Here is a 16,268-nt window from a genome sequence, read left to right as displayed (position 1 = left end):
TCATTTGTTTATGTTCTCTCGCTTCTCTTCCTCTTCACCGCCTCTCCCTCTCTCTTTTCTCTCTCTTCTGTCTTGATCTTTTCCTTCCATATCTTTTTCTCATCTTCTTCACTGCTTTCTCCTCTCAAAACCTATTGCACATTTATCTCTCCTCTTCGGTTTCAATATTTATCCTCTTTCATTTCCCATCTCATTCTTCCTCTCTGCTCCTTTTTAACCCCTCTGTTTACCTCACTTACCCCCTTATCTATTGCATCGTTTGTTTGTCTTTCTATGTGTATAATTTCTCTATATTTTTATGAGCTTCCTATTTCTTCTTTTTAAGCTCCTCCTTCCCACCGCTCACCACGCTTGTGCATCAATGTTCACTACCTAATTTTAAGTCATCTTAAAACCTAGAGCTGCTATGATAAGTCGATTAGTTGTCGATTAGAAGTCAACCATTTACTTAATTACCAACTGTTTTGATGATATCTTTTTTCTTTCTTTCTTTTTTTTTTGAGGAAAAAATGTCCAAATTCCCTTATTTCGCCTTCTCAAAAGTGAATACTCGATTAATCAAGACGAAGATCAATATATTATCAGTACATACCTAATAAAAACATTCATCTCTGTGATTTAAATTTATTTACTACATGTTTGTGTTTATATAGAGTATTAGTAAACAAATTATATTTTAATTAAATGTTAATTAAACAAAGTAAACAAAGCAAATGGTTGAGTTTTAGACCATTTGTGTTCCTTTTAATTTCATTTCATTTCATTTCATTTCATTTTCCAGTGCTGAATTTTTCAGCTGCGTGCTGTTTGTCAGTTCTGTGTTATTTTGCTCTCTGGTTTCATTATAATCTTATGAGAAAACTTTGCTTCCTTGTCCATCAGTTTAAGAATTCAGACATGCTTTAATAATTTGATAATCTGCATTCTTATTCAAATGAATGTCTAATTCTCATTTATCAAAATAGTGATTGTTGTCAGGTAAAGAAAAAACAGGCTTTTAGATTTGCTGTTGCACATGTTGGTATCAGGAAAGTCTTTCTCCAGGGAAATCCTGTTTGTGTACATGAGGTGATGCACTTTACATTTAGTTAGTTAGTTAGTTAGTTAGCAATAAACAGAAAAAGGATGACTAATTAATTAATAATGCCAGTTAACAGATGTTGAGAACACTCGCTTTGTCTTCTTCTTTCCATCTTTCCCTTTCCAGGTGTATGGTCAAGACCCACACATCTGATAATAAACACATCTGCAGTGGAGCTGTACTGGGATGAGCCAAACCAGGCTAATGGACACATCTCCCAGTACAAACTAAACAGAGACGCTCACACTATTTTTACCGGAGACCACCGTGACCAGAATTATACTGACACTGGACTCCTGCCAAACCGCAGGTAGAGAGCAAGCTCTCACACACATGAATGCAAACATGTGCAAGTGTGCAGAAGTCACACACATAAACACACTTCACTTGTAGCTTCATAATTAATCATCCCTTTTATTTCTAAATTTTCCTGTTTGAGTGTACATGCGCGCGCGTGTGTGTGTTTGTGTGTTTATATCGGGGGTCACCCTGTTTTAAAAGCTCTCCTATCGTCCCATCCATGTCTCTCTCTCAGGACTGCACTCTGTATATGTCTGTTTGTGTCATTTAATGAGCAAATATTTGACATGCCAATGACAGACGCAAACATTACCACACACACACATTAAAATCACAAATCAGATCTGGCTTTTGCTTACAGACAGCAGTGGAGCGTAGATTTTATTTATCTGTTTATTTTCATTTAACCTTTATTAATCTGTGTCTTTTTTCCAAGATGGATTTTCTGTTTTAATTATGGGAGTGTAAAATGATACTCCCCCCTCCTCCCCTTCCTCCCTCCTGTCTCCCTCTCTCCTCGGCCTTCTCCGCTCTCCGGAGACAATTTCTCTTTACCCCAAATAGAATTCTTGGGATAACACCCTGCAGTACTCCAATCTCCTCTGTGTGTGTGTGAAAGAAACAGAAAGGGAGGAAGAAAGAAGATAGGACCGTGTGTGTGTGTGACGTTTAATTTTCCCTAATTCCTGATAGTCTGCCAGAAGGCATTCCCGTCCCGACCCTTTGCTTCTCATCACTTGTCTCGCTTCCTATTCACTTCTCTTTCCTCTCACCCTCTCCCATCCTTGCCTCATTCCCTTCCTCCTTTCCTTCTTTTCCCAATTTAGCCCTGCGCCAAGAATTACACAGGGAGCACCAGCCCCATTATCCAGCCGGTCTCGTGTGCGTTTTCGCCCGCATCCGTGTGTGTGTGTGTGTGTGTGTGTGTGTGTGTGTGTGTGTGTGTGTGTGTGTGTGTGTGTGTGTGTGTGTGTGTGATTGTGTGTGTGAGAGTGTGTGTGTGTGTGTGTGTGTGTACCCACACATGCCTTTCTGTGTGCGCCCGTGTCTGTGCGTGAGACTGCTCAAAGTGGCCATTGATTATTTATGACAATGTTGATTAGCTGTCACTTTGCTTCGGCAGCCCAGGAAGTGTCTAAGATGACGAGAGAATTAACCTATTCCCTTTGGCTGGCCCCGCAGGACACACACACACACACACACACACACACACCCACAGCCAAATGCCCCACTCACCAATTACCTACCACACACACACACACCATTTTACTTTTGATATCCCAAGGCGGTGTTTACATTTAAGTAAATATCTTCCAGTGATGAAGTGTTTAAATTCATTCTCCCACTGAAACCTTATGCCATGATAACACTCTCCCTCTCCAGCACACCCAGTCTCTGCTGCACTCTCCTCCTCTCATGATTTCTTTCTATCTCTCCATGTCACAGTTGGTGTGTCTCAGTGAGGAATATTTATTTATGTTTTACTCTGTGTGTGTGTCTTTGAGAGTAACATATGAGTAGTTTTAATACCTTTTCCTGACTGCGTTCTAACCCACTGCAGAGGTGCTAATGGCCTCCTGTTTAAAACGCGCTGCACAGGAACAATAACCCAACACCAGCGTCTATTAATGCATGTGTGCTGGAGTTTATAGCAAATTAAAGGCTTTTAATGTTAAACGGTGGCCCACTTACACAGCTAATGTAGACTTTAGCACCAGCCAGCCACACGCTCTTAAAAGGGAAATCTATCTTATGATGTCATGGGCAAGAGGGGTAGAGAGTGGGACGAAAGAGGCAGAGAGACCACTGAAAGAGAAAGACGAAGGTGTATGACAGAGAGGGAGAAAGAGGAAGACATTGACCTCAAGTGTATGAGCTTACGCTCACATACAGACATGTGCGCACAAATACACGTGAATCTATTTTAAGGGGCAGGTTTCAAGAGGTTGTTTCAAGTTATCAATTAATCATAACAAGAAAGCCTACGATCAGAGAAGTCAGAGAACATTTTTGCTTGTTGATATGAGAGCCACACGACATCTAGTTTTGAGGTTTTGAGGGTTTTTTTGCACTTTTTTTTAAGTGTATGTGATGCCACAGTCAACATTTAGAAGTTCAGCATGTAAGATCTGCATGGATTTATTGACATAATATGTCAGAAATGGAATATAATATTCTTAAGTATGTTTTAATTAGTGTATAATAATTTGAATATAAGAATTGTTGATTTTTTTTTAACCTTAGATTGAGCTGTGTGTCCACAGAGGGCGTGGTTCACCATATTACAGTTGCTAGAACGAACAGACGGAGCACACAGGGTGTTTTTTGGTTTTTACAAGTTTCACAGCTTTCATAATTTCTCCTACATGCTTGGCAGGGAAGGTTGAAGTGTTTGCAATCTACAAGCTCACTGTGAGATGCCACTAAATCCCGTACACTGATCCTTTAAGTCTAGGAGTGACATAAATTTCCTCCCTGTGCTCATACAGGGCTAAGGATTTAGAATTTAATTTTAGGTCATTTTACACTTCACCAAATTTGGATTACCCCTAAGTATATACGATCGCACAAACTATGTAAAATACACTGTCAGATATACTTGATGGTGGGAAACTAACACTTTAAAATGTGAACATCTACCAGCCAGTGACAGACAAATGTTCAAATGTACTTAATTAAATCATTATTTTGTTTCTGTAATCTACTAACCACTTTTACCAGTGATGGTTTATGGCTGGTGCTAATTTCCTTGAGGGAACTAACAATAACATGAAATGACAGGCGAGCCTGAGAGCAGCATAAACCCCTGTGTTTTATTGTTTCATATGACCTTTCAAATGATTGGTTCTTATTTCATGTAAACTTTAGTAAAATAATCAACTATAGTTGCAACCACTTCTTTTCCCTTCACTTGTCAGAAAGCTCCCATTAACATTCAGACCTGATGCTGTACTGCGTAATGGTACTGGGTGGAAAAGTAGATTGATATATTTCAGTCAGTGTGGTGAGGGAAGATTTCACATATAACACATAATTCAACTTTCTCGGATTAGATTATAACTGACAGGACAGGATGGCAAACTGGTGGAAAGTACTTATAAATTTTAAGATAAATTTGGGATGTATTAATACCTTTTTTATTTCACTGTCTAAACCATGATCTCATCTCAACCAGAACCTGACACATTAAATGTATACATTGATACTGTTTTGAGTGAAACTGCTCCTTTAACACCGTCTTTCTGCATATTCTTTCCTTCTCACTTGATCCCTCATTTGTCTGTGCCCTTCATCTGTTGTCTCTGTGCTGCTTTTTCCACACGCCTCTTCACTTCACCTTCTCTTTACCCCATCATCTCCTCAGGTATGTGTATGAGCTGGAGGCCAGTACAGGAGGAGGGACGGCTGTGAGTGACAAATATGTTATACTAACACCAGTCTCGTGCCCCACTGGGATCCAACCTCCCCACAATGTGACAGTGTCAGGCCCTCACTCCATTTCTCTTGCCTGGACCCCTCCTGGTGAGTAGCTCTATAAATGGATGCATGGATGGAAAATGTTTTTTGTTTGAATCAGAATTGCGTCACTGATTAGAAAGTTTGTTTTGGTTTATGATGATAGAACTAACTTGTTTATGATTATTATGATAATTAAGATAAATTGAGGCATGTTCTGTAGGACCTAACAGTGCTTAATAATATGTCTATCATAACTTGCTCTCCAGAAATAATTTCAGAAGCCTGTTTAAAAGTCAGAGTTGGTTTGAGTGAGTCACATTTAAAATATTAAAATTACATACAATCTAAACTCTGAAGCAAAGTTAAAATAATTAAAACTCATTGTCCTTTAGTATAAGTAGAAACTTGGGAAAAACATTTCCAGAACCAGTGGATCCTTTCATCTCAAAATGTAGACATGGTTGTCTGGATGTGTCCTTAACCAATCAAATCTCAAACCTTTTCTGTTCATGACTGCACAAACACACTTAACCAAAATCCCAAAACATACACTGGGCACAATGTTACAAAAGTTGACACAGTGAGTTGAATTCATTCTCATTTCCTTGTGTTTATTTTCGGAGAATGTTTTAAATAGAAACTGGGAACAGAGTTAAAGAGATAGTCTGAATTATCTGAAGTGACTCTCAATGAGAGGTACGTATCCACAGTACAGTAGCTGGCGGTCGACATGCCTCCAGTTTGGAGAAGCAGAGAGGAGTACCAGCATGGAAGCTAAGCAGTGAACTGCTGTGGACAGGGTCGGCAACAAAATGCATTTTAGCCACCTAAAAAAGGCCCACCTGAAAAATCAATAATAATGTAAGTGTATGCTATATTTAGAATATTTTCACCACTTTACCTTGGTTGTATGAATTACTTATCAATAGTACTGTGTTACTCTACAGTAGGTGCCAGTTGGCACATACAGTATCTTACCATTTTATTTCCTGGAAAAAGAGTTTCTACATGAAGTGATTTCCCAACAATTTAAATGTCTGGACCGACACTAAAAGAGTGGTTGTCACATTCATTGGTTTTAGGTCTACAGTACAGAAAAAATATATACTCACCATATTACACTGAGCAGAGAGAAGTTTTTCCACCATGTCAACTGCTTCTTCCTCTGATATGAGGAGACAGAGAGAGGGGTCAGACCGAAACAAAAGCCCCGAGTAGTTTTCCATTCACCTTCTGGCCTCTCAAGACCTGGAGACACACACACACACACACACACACACACACACACACACACACACATACACACACACACAGACACACACACACACACACACACACACACACACACACACACACACATACACAGGTTTACATGAGCATACTCAGGGCTGAGTTTCATGCTTATGGGGCAGTGATTGTCTGCCCTAACCCATCTATCATTGACTATTACTCTCTCATTAGGCTGATTTCCTATCTCAGAAACCGCTTATAGGGCCAACTAGCAAAGACACTTCACTTTGTCGTGTGTGTGGGTGTGTGTGTCTTTCGTTTCTGTATAGTGTTTATGCATGCATCTTTATACATGTGTATTTGAGTGTGTGCATATCTGTGTGTGCATATGTGTGTGTGCACATCACTGTGGAGACATTTCCATAGGCAGGCCTATTCTATCGTCATTACGGGTTGATTTTAAAGGTGAGGAAATATCGGCTGGGTTCTCACGCTTGGTTAACTCCCTGAGCCCAGAGTCTGGAGTGTTTTCGACTTGTGTGTGTATATGTGTTTGTGTGCCTGCGAGTCCCTCTGACTGTGTATCTCTCTGTGTGTATGTACATGCGCATGTGTTTGTGTCTTCATATGCATACATTGTGCCAAAGCAATGACGTATGGCTATTAAAAAGACATTTACTCTAGGATCAATTCCTCCACCGTGGTGCTTGTGTCTGTCTTTGTGTGTGAGAGCACTTTGCATGTGTGGATGGTTGTTGTTGTATGTAAGTGGACATGAGTTCATCTGTAATTATGGGCATCATGTGTATGAAATTGATGATGTCAAAGAAGTTGATTGGTTGTAAATAATAGAACTTAAATATCACAGTGACAATTAAGCTCCTGTGGCTGATACATACTGATCAGAGAGAGATGCATTGTGACGCCTGTGTGTATGTGTATGTGTATGTGTGGACGTACGTGCATGGGTGTGTGTGTGTGTATACTGTGTGAAAGTGTATGAAATGCAGCCAGAGTGTGCTCATATAAAAAGCTCCATGTGCTGAAGTCAGAGGTGTGTGTAGGTGCATGTGTGCATATGTGAGTTGGGGGGTGAATAATTGAAGTCTTTCATTTGTCTAGTAATCAGTTCGTTCTCAAGATATCCAGAGTTCATGAATGTTGAATAACCCATCACAATACAGTTGGCCTGAATTATGGAAAAACCTCCGGTGAGAATATTAACAAAGTCTAGGCGCGTGTGTGTGTATCTGTGTGGGTGTTTCTGTATGTATACATTTGTGTGTTTTTGTCTGGTTGTGAGACCACAGTGGCTGGATTGTGAAGGCAAGTCAGTGAAAAAACAAAAATATGAACAAATATATGCATGTGTACTTGTAGGAAATGATATACTGTGCATATTGTTGCATGCATTTATTCATATACAACTTTAAATGATCAAATACAAACATCTGGTTTTAACTACATTTAAAAAATACCTAACATGACCATGTTTCAAAATATTCAGTATCTGATATGGAGTAAGACATTCTTGTCTGTGCTTATAAATAGTGAATTAAAATCTTAATTTACCTTAAAACAGAAGAAACCATCATAATGAACGACCTTTCTGTGGTATTATGTGCATAGTAGAGTCTTTTGTGTTGAGGCTGAATACCATCTTTGCTATTTGAACCAGACAATGACTTAAACATGTTAAAATGATAGCTGGGAATTTTTGAAGTAGTGTTGAATGAGTTTCTTATCTATAGTCAGTGTATTACCTGTAATAGATGGCAGTCAGCATGCCCCTAGTTTGAAGAAGCAGCAGAAGTACCGCCATAGGAAGCTAAATAAAGTACTGCTATGAACAGAGTCAGCAGCAAAATGTATTTTATCTGCCTAAAAAGGCCTACTTAAAAAATCTAAGTTAGACAGACTTGCTGGCCTGTGTTTTAGGCAGACTTCAGCGTTTTAAAGGGTTACTTCGGATTCACCAAAGTCACAAAATAACACAACAAACACCAATCAGAGCAGCGGTTGAAATTGCCAAAGGAGTTTGGAAGGAACGATATTTGGCATACGTAATGGTAGTTAGTTGTTATAAAAGTCTGTCTGACAGCAAGGTAAAGTGGTTAAAATATTTTTAATATACCAAGATAACTTAAGATAACTCATTGTAGTGCACTTTTTGTTATAAACAATATTTTTATGGCCAGCTAAGTTCAGGTAATATCCTGTGTGTCTCTCTCCATTTCCACAGCTCAGCTCATCACCCGCCAGCCTGTAAACTACAACATCCTGTTAAATCCAGAAAGTGGAAGAGCCGCAATGTATAATGCTGGGCAAGACCTGCACCTTACTGTGACAGCTCTAGAGCCATTCACCACCTTCTACATCAGAGTGCAGGCCTGTCAAATTGGTAAGTATTTGAGATTTACAATTAGTCGGGCACCGTAAAAAACAAATTGTGGAACTAAATAAAAACCTAATACACTGTAAAACTGTGGAAATGAATGAGAGAAACTGTTGTACATAACAGCACGGCATCTATGGTTGACATGCAGTTTACTGGCTTTTCTCTGTGATAAGTTCTATAATCCTGAACACTGTCCTCTGCAGAGCTGCTCACTGAAATGTGCATCACTAGAAAAAAGTGAGAAAGCAGTTAAATTCAAAGTTTGAGAGGGGTTAAAGCATTTATTCACAAATTTGAATCCCGATGCTAAAGACACCTTGATGCATCTGATGATGTTTATCTGTAGCTAATGTTCTTTTTCCTCTGGTATGGTAGAACCCACTTTTCCTAAGATATGTTACTGATCTGATCTGTTCCATTACTATAAAAGAAATAAATGCACTGAAGACATGCTCTTAGAAATGTGTGTGTTTTGTGACAAATTGCTCCTGTTTTGTCTCTTGTAGAGGGGTGTGGCGTTGGAGAGGGTGTGTATGCTCGGACTTTAGAAACTGCCCCAGAAGGCCTGCAGCCCCCCACAGTAAAGGCAGCTGGAGCCAACGTCCTGGAGATCCACTGGTCTCCCCCCCAAAAACCCAATGGACTCATCACATCTTACCATATATACAGGTAACATACGCGCACACCAAAACACACTGTATATATTGTATACATACACAAATACAAAAAAGAAAAAGTGCATTGCATACGCAGTACACTGACGACCAGCGTCTGCTTTGTTATGTATACCAGTACTTGTAGTGTGGATTCAACAAGATGCTGGAAACACTTAACAAGCATGAAATTTGCAGTAGCTATGATCACAGTGTATGCATCCATGTGTGCATCCAATCACACACACACACACACACACACACAACCTCACAAGCACACAACCTCTGTGGCTGAAGTATAGGGGGCAAGAATAACCCACAACTCTGAGTCCAGAGACGCCACCCACAGGTGTCTACAACAACACTGTTATGTAAGGGGGTTCGACTTAAGTGAAGGAGTCATGGTTAACGGTCACTATTAAAAAAAGAACTCTGCTGAATGCAATGATGCCTCCTACAAGAGTCTTCGACAAACGGTTTGGTCATGTTACGTTAATCCATTTAGAAGTTATGTGCCTTTTGTTATAGGTCACTCCCACTGCCACACCCCATTTGGCACAAACACCTAATCAGCTGTCATTTGGCTCATGACCATAGACTGTATATTATTCCACTAATGCGGAAGTGCCTTAAACCTTCATTCTTTCTGGTGGCAGGTATTTCTCAATAGCAGGCCATTGCTGTGACTAATAACCATTGTTATAGATAACAGCTCATTGTTATGGATAGAGTTCTGATCAAAGATTCTGGGGGAGAAATAATATAATTTTTACTTCACTAAAATCATTTTAAATTAATGTTTTGTGTCAGATTTTTGATGTAAGTAACTGTGTAATAAGCAAGATAATGTACAGTGAGCAGGTCATTACTGTACATTAAACCCCTTCAGGGTGACTCAAGACCCCAACATGTCACGGTAGGATCCTGCATCACCTTGTTTGGGTTTAATTCACAATAATGACATGCTCACTGTACATGATCCCTTATAAAGACAGTAAAGTAGTGTATGCTTCAGGTTGCTGTGTGGTTCACATATCATTCTCAGTGGGTCTGTTCAGTGCAACACACAGGACTCATGAAATTCAGATTAAACTTTCAAACTAGACAGTGCTGATCAAATATAAATCAAGATTCTGTTACAGCATTACCTATTTTTTGGCTAAAATATCTTAGAAACATATTTTATTGCACTGTTTACCTGTGATATGAGAAAAATTGCAACCAGATGGCAGCCATTAACTTTCTGGTTCCTGATGGAGGCTTCCACAACTCAGATCAAACTGTCAAACCAGGCAGTGTTCCTCAAATATGGATCAGTATTCTGGTATGCCTGTTTCTCGCTAAAAATGTTTTCAGAAACATATTTTAGTGTACTGTTTAATACAAGAAATGTTGTAGCCATGCAGGCTGCCTTTATTTCCTGTTGAAAGGATGAAGGCTTCCTGTTGAAAAGACAAGAAGGCTACCCCTATAATACCAAATGTGAGGCTTCAAAATGGCCGTCTGCCATTTGCACAGTGTGTTTTCAACTTCAGTCTGTCACTACGACACTAATGAACCATAACTAACACATATGCATCGCATACACAGATCCTTGCATACATACCGTATAATATACATATACATATTTACATATTTACATTTTATGCTACAAAAAAGCATAAAAGTTTTGGTGATGTGGCTTCAGGTAAATCTCTGCTTACCAATCTACATACTTTGTGTGTGTACGTCTGCGCGTGTGTATTAATGCGTGCTGAAGGTCGTGGTCTGCTTGTTGACCAAAGACTGTGTGATCTGTATGCAGGGTCAGACCAGACTAAGCCCTTTAAGTCCTCAGGAAACACACATTAGCATAGCGGTTCACACACACACGCTGACACACCTGGCATGATCAGACTCAGGCAGACAGCGACTTGGATAAAATAGGAAAATCTCTCTTTCTCTCTCACGCTCACACCTGAAGCCCTACATAATCACAGACAAAAGGACTTACCAAGACATCAGGTTGCTTGCATCAGCCAGTGACTTACACACAATGCTAAAGACGTGATGTTACATTTTTTATTTTAATTCTGTGCAAACAAGTGTGCGTATTTTCAGTACACTAAAATACACTTAAATACTTGAAGATAACATACTTGAAAGCACCTTTTTGGTTTTGATGATAATTCAATTACATTTTAAAGATATTACAAATGTATTAAAAGTAAATGTCAATATACTTTCAGTTCAGGCGCAAAAAGACACCAAAAGTATGGTTTTAAAATAGTGTACTATTTGAGTAGGTTCCTTAATAAACTTGAAAGAACTGTCAAAAGAATAATACTTTCTTGATTATTTAAGTCGGTTTCACAAACAAATTGTGGTATTTTGGTGCATAACAAACAAGCATGGTATGAGAAATATAATTCAAGATAGGCAACAAGTACTGCAAGTCAAAAAAGCATAAATAGAAAATAAAAAATTGAATTGAATATGGAAGTAAAAATGTTATTCATATAGATGGTGGTGCTGTGCAGGTTTATGGAGGAAAATATGCTAAATATTAGGGAATGTGTGAAGCTCACAGTATTATCTTAAAGAATACTTGCAACATGCAAGATAGAATCTAAGAGTCCAAGAGATGTGTGTTAATGTAATGTGTTGTCAGGTGTGTTGACTGTAGAGGGTGTAGAGGGATATGAGAGACGGTGTCACTGGGACAAAACTGAGGCAGCCATCTGTGGCGCCACCTCAACTAGACTCAAGCATATGTTAAGTTAAGGTTTCCATATACGAAAAGTGGTTTCAATATAATTCAACCACTTCTTTTAATATATTAATTTTAAATACATTAAAACATATTTAAAAAGTAGACATGTATACTTTTTTATTTGAGTTATAAGGAATAAACAGTGATGAATGATTGCTCCAAGTGTTAATTTTATTGTAGGCGTCCAGTAGGAACAGAGGAGGAGCTGCTGGTTTTCATCTGGTCCAAAGGGCCGCTGGAATTTTTTGATGCAAGTCCCGCCCTGCGACCCTTCAGCTACTTCCAGTACAGGGTTCGTGCCCACAACTCCAAAGGCTCAGCTGTGAGTCCATGGGTTTTAGCTCAGACCTTGCAGGCAGAACCACAAGATATGGCCCCTCCCACTGCCACAGCCACTGGTGAGTTCACCAAGTCACATTAAAACTGGTATGATTGTAATCTTGAATTGAACCACAGTAACAGAACCACATGCTGTGCACTTGGACAGGTGCGTACTCAGCTCATCTGAAATGGAGTGAACCGAGGCAGCCCAACGGTCTCATTTCCCATTATAGACTGGTTTACAAGAAGCACCAACAGGACCCAACGCTCAACTCAACTGCTGTTACTGCACTCACTGTGGAGGTAAATGCACACATAATACATGCGTGCACACACACACACACACACACACACACACACATGCACACACACACACACACACACACACACACACACACACACACACACACTCACAGTGAATGTTGGATGATTGAAGCATGCCTACATTTATCTGTGAGGAGAGTCTCCTCATTGATCCCATGTTGAAATAACTGAAACATACTCAAACAGGTAAAATGCAGATGTGTAGAATTCCCAGTCATGAAAAATAAAGTTTAAATAGTATATTATCAATATGTATAATATACTCTTTGTGTGTGTGTGTGTGTGTGTGTGTGTGTGTGTGTGTGTGTGTGTGTGTGTGTGTGTGTGTGTGTGTGCGCGTGTGTGCGTGTGTGTGTGTGTGTGTGTGTGTGTGTGTGTGGCTATTGTCATTTGTGATGCATGTGAAGAAATTTGGATTCTACCTGTGGTGCTGGTGCCATCTGTTTGCCAGTGAGGGGCCTGAAGACAGAAACACACACACATACACACACACACACTGCCCATGGCCTGCTATTCTCTGGGGGCCCTAGCCACAATTCTGTGTTATGCCTGAATTTCCAACACAGGGAATAACTATAAGCAACCCCCCTCAAACCAAACACACAGAGACACATAAGCAAACACAAACACATATACTACTGGTGATAATCTAAACTGGTGATAATCTAGTTTCAATATGAGTTGGCCGCTCAGTAAGCAGGGTTCACCCAAAACTGCCATGGGAAATTGACCAACTGTGGCTGGCATCCTCCCTGCACACCACCATACACCTTTATATGTGTGTGTACATTAATATCTGAAATTTCTACTTACATGCTGTACTTATCCATTTAAAGAAGGAAAGAGAGGAAGAAAAGGCAAAGAGCCACAGGAAAAAACAAAAGACAGAGAGACAGATTTTCTGAAGAAAGAACAATTCAGTTAATAGAGAAGATGAGAGAAAAAAAAAAAGAGAGCAAGAATGAGCGACACCAAAAGAGAGCACGGAGGGTGGGGGGAAAACACAAGTGAAGGAACATGAGGGGGGAGAGACAGAGTGATAGATAGGGAAAGCAGGGTGGAGCACGAAAGAGGGAGAGGAGGTAGAGGTATAGATCTATATTCTGTCCATACAAGTGGCCTCTTCTCCCTCTGTGACCTTTGGCTTGTCACTCATAATTAATACAAGATGTAAATGGAGACCTTTAACCTTCTCATTGATATGGAGCACTCTGTTTGTGTGTGCGTGTGTGAGTTTGTGTATGTGTGAGAGGCTCATTGACATGGCATAGACTTATTTTGGTGGCGGTCATTTGTCACGAGGTTGCCTTCACCACATGCGCTCCATTGTTTAGGAATACACAAAGAAAGTGAAAATGAGAAAGTTCTTTGCAAACTTGAAAAGAGCAAGCTATATAAGATTAAGTAACATTTGTGTCTCGACTTTGTGCTGGTTAGCAATACGCAGCCCAAAATTTTGTTTGATATTGAATGGATGTTTGTCACAAAAGGCAAAGTAGACATTTAAGAATTAAACAACAAACAATTTGTTAAAAGGAAAATTATAATCTAGGTATCTTGTATGAGGTGTGAATCGATAGACAGTTACCTACCTGCTGTGGACAGGGTCAGCAGCAAAGTCTGTTTTAGGCACAATATATTACCTGTGGACGATGAGCTGACTCCATTACTGGTTGGGTGTTTTTGGCCGATTTTGGGGGCGATATTGGTAATTTAATTTTGCTAATGTAATTGTCTGCTCTCATCCAGCAGCACAATACACACCCACACCCAGGAGTGCAATGAGCTGGACAAGGAATGAGAGGTTATCAGCCTAGAGAGACAGACTCTTTGCACTTTTTTCGAGTGGTGAATTAAAGATTTAATTCGATCAAACCAGAGCGGGTGATTGTTGGGACAGTGGCCAGACTAACAATGGTGGTTATGGTGAGTTTTACATGTTTTTCTGTAAAGTTTGAATGAAGTGTGTTTTTTACGAGGAGTTAATGAGCCAATTAAGCTTGTCTTACTTCAGTAAAGGAGAGAAACTTGAATTCAGAGGGTGATCAGTTTTATTTCTCTAAAAAGGAAAACAGGTGTGAAAATATTTAATTCCTTTGCACTTTGTTAGTTTATTTTGTTTATTTGATGTAGGGAACTTATGAAACTTATGTAATGTAGTAAATTTGCTGCTTTCCCACATCTCTCAGCTAAGACTTGAGAAGATGGGAAGAGGTGAGAGGGGGGATGAAGATATTGCTAATCGCTAATGGACAGGCTGGTTAAACTTCATGGAAGCTATATTTTTTTTATGCTAACATGTAAATCAGGTTTAAAATTATTACAGGTACAAAGAGTTAAAATTTAAGCAGCAAGTCCTGCAGTAGATTCTCATTTATTGTAAAAAAAAAAATTGATTGTAAAATACAGGAACTTTTTTTTTTTGTCAAAACCCTTTAAGAAAAGATTTTCAGAAGTGACATTAAGACCGTGACTCTTCCATTGTTTAGCTTCACTTCTTCATTAGTTAACTTTTTCCTTCCTTAATGCTCACTAATCTACTTATTCTTTTCTTCATTAAATTTTATTAATTTGTAGATGTATTGTTTGTGTGTGTGTGTGTGCGTGCGTGTGTGTCCATTTGGTATGTGTGTATTTGTGCGTGTATTGATCTCAGGCTGGGCTGGGAACCCTGCTCTGTGCCAGCTTGGCTGATTAATGGGGTCGTCATGGCAATCGGACGGAATGAGGGTACGAAGCGCAGGCGGCCTGCCTCACTAGACCCCTGCGCGCCGCCTGGCACATACAGTCTCACACACACACAGACACACACACACACACACACACATCCACTCTCCATGCTTTACACCTTTCTGACAGACATGTTAGTCACTCAAACAGCCCTGTCAAGTCACGGTTCTTGCATCGTGGTTCCCTTACTTTTCTTTTGCTTTATGTTTTCTCTTCTCTGTTCCTGTAAATTTCATCCTCTTGGTGTTCATTCTTTACTCTGTTTTCCTTCTTGTTTCACCTGATTCCATCCCTCCATTCAGCTCTGTTTTTTTTACACAGGGCTGTGTACACAGGGACTGTGTGCATTTCCCTTCTCAGGACTTCTCTCTCCATGCAAAAGTTCATTTGCTTTCATCAGATTCTGAGCAATGGCTTCAGTGTGCAACTAAAATTCTATGTTTGTTTCATGCACCTGTCCTCATCTCTTCTCTCTTTAGCCTTTCACCCTTTCTTTCTTTTTCGCTGATCTTTTTCTGCTCACATCCTTCACTACCTTCTACATTTTTCTACCTGTTCCATCCCTTCTTTGTTTTACATCCTCGGCCCCACCCTTAATTTTCTCAGCTCTTCTTTTCCATCTTCTCTCAGCACCTTCTTTAACCTCTTCCACCTTTAACCCCTCTGTACACCTCCTCAGTCACCTATCTCTTCCCATGCTCTCGTTGCACCTCCTTTGCCCCCCTCCAGTCACTCCTCTCCCCTCCCATGCATCTGTCCCTGATCTTTTCCCCCTCCATCCACTTTTTAAATCCTCCTACCTCCTGATTTTCCCTCACTACCACCTCCCTCTTTCTCCTCCTTTACTCTTCTGTCCTTTCCTCCCTCCCCTGGCTCTTCCAGATGTTACACTGTGGCCCTTGGGATCACTGGTGAAGTTAGACCACGTGCATACATATGTGTGTGTCTGTGTGTGTGTTACTCTGTGTGGATACATATGTCTGAATATAGTTGCGTGTGTGCCTGCGTGCATGCATAACA

General features: G+C 39.9%; 1 protein-coding gene across 1 annotated transcript in view; it reads left to right on the top strand.

The window, feature by feature from the left end:
* Positions 1–16,268, top strand: part of ush2a (Usher syndrome 2A (autosomal recessive, mild)) — a 247,658-nt gene that overhangs the window by 199,948 nt on the left and 31,442 nt on the right. The window contains exons 68-73 of the mRNA XM_084719301.1: positions 1,208–1,391; positions 4,746–4,903; positions 8,313–8,471; positions 8,975–9,137; positions 12,054–12,271; positions 12,361–12,497. Of these exons, the coding sequence (XP_084575427.1) occupies positions 1,208–1,391; positions 4,746–4,903; positions 8,313–8,471; positions 8,975–9,137; positions 12,054–12,271; positions 12,361–12,497 (1,019 nt within the window). The remainder of the gene's footprint in view (positions 1–1,207; positions 1,392–4,745; positions 4,904–8,312; positions 8,472–8,974; positions 9,138–12,053; positions 12,272–12,360; positions 12,498–16,268) is intronic.

Source organism: Lutjanus erythropterus, chromosome 1 (genome assembly GCF_056507025.1).
Source record: "Lutjanus erythropterus isolate fLutEry1 chromosome 1, fLutEry1.hap2, whole genome shotgun sequence".
Taxonomy (NCBI): Eukaryota; Metazoa; Chordata; class Actinopteri; order Lutjaniformes; family Lutjanidae; genus Lutjanus; species Lutjanus erythropterus.
Note: the sequence above shows the minus strand (reverse complement) of the source record. Positions and strands in the feature narration are given on the sequence as shown.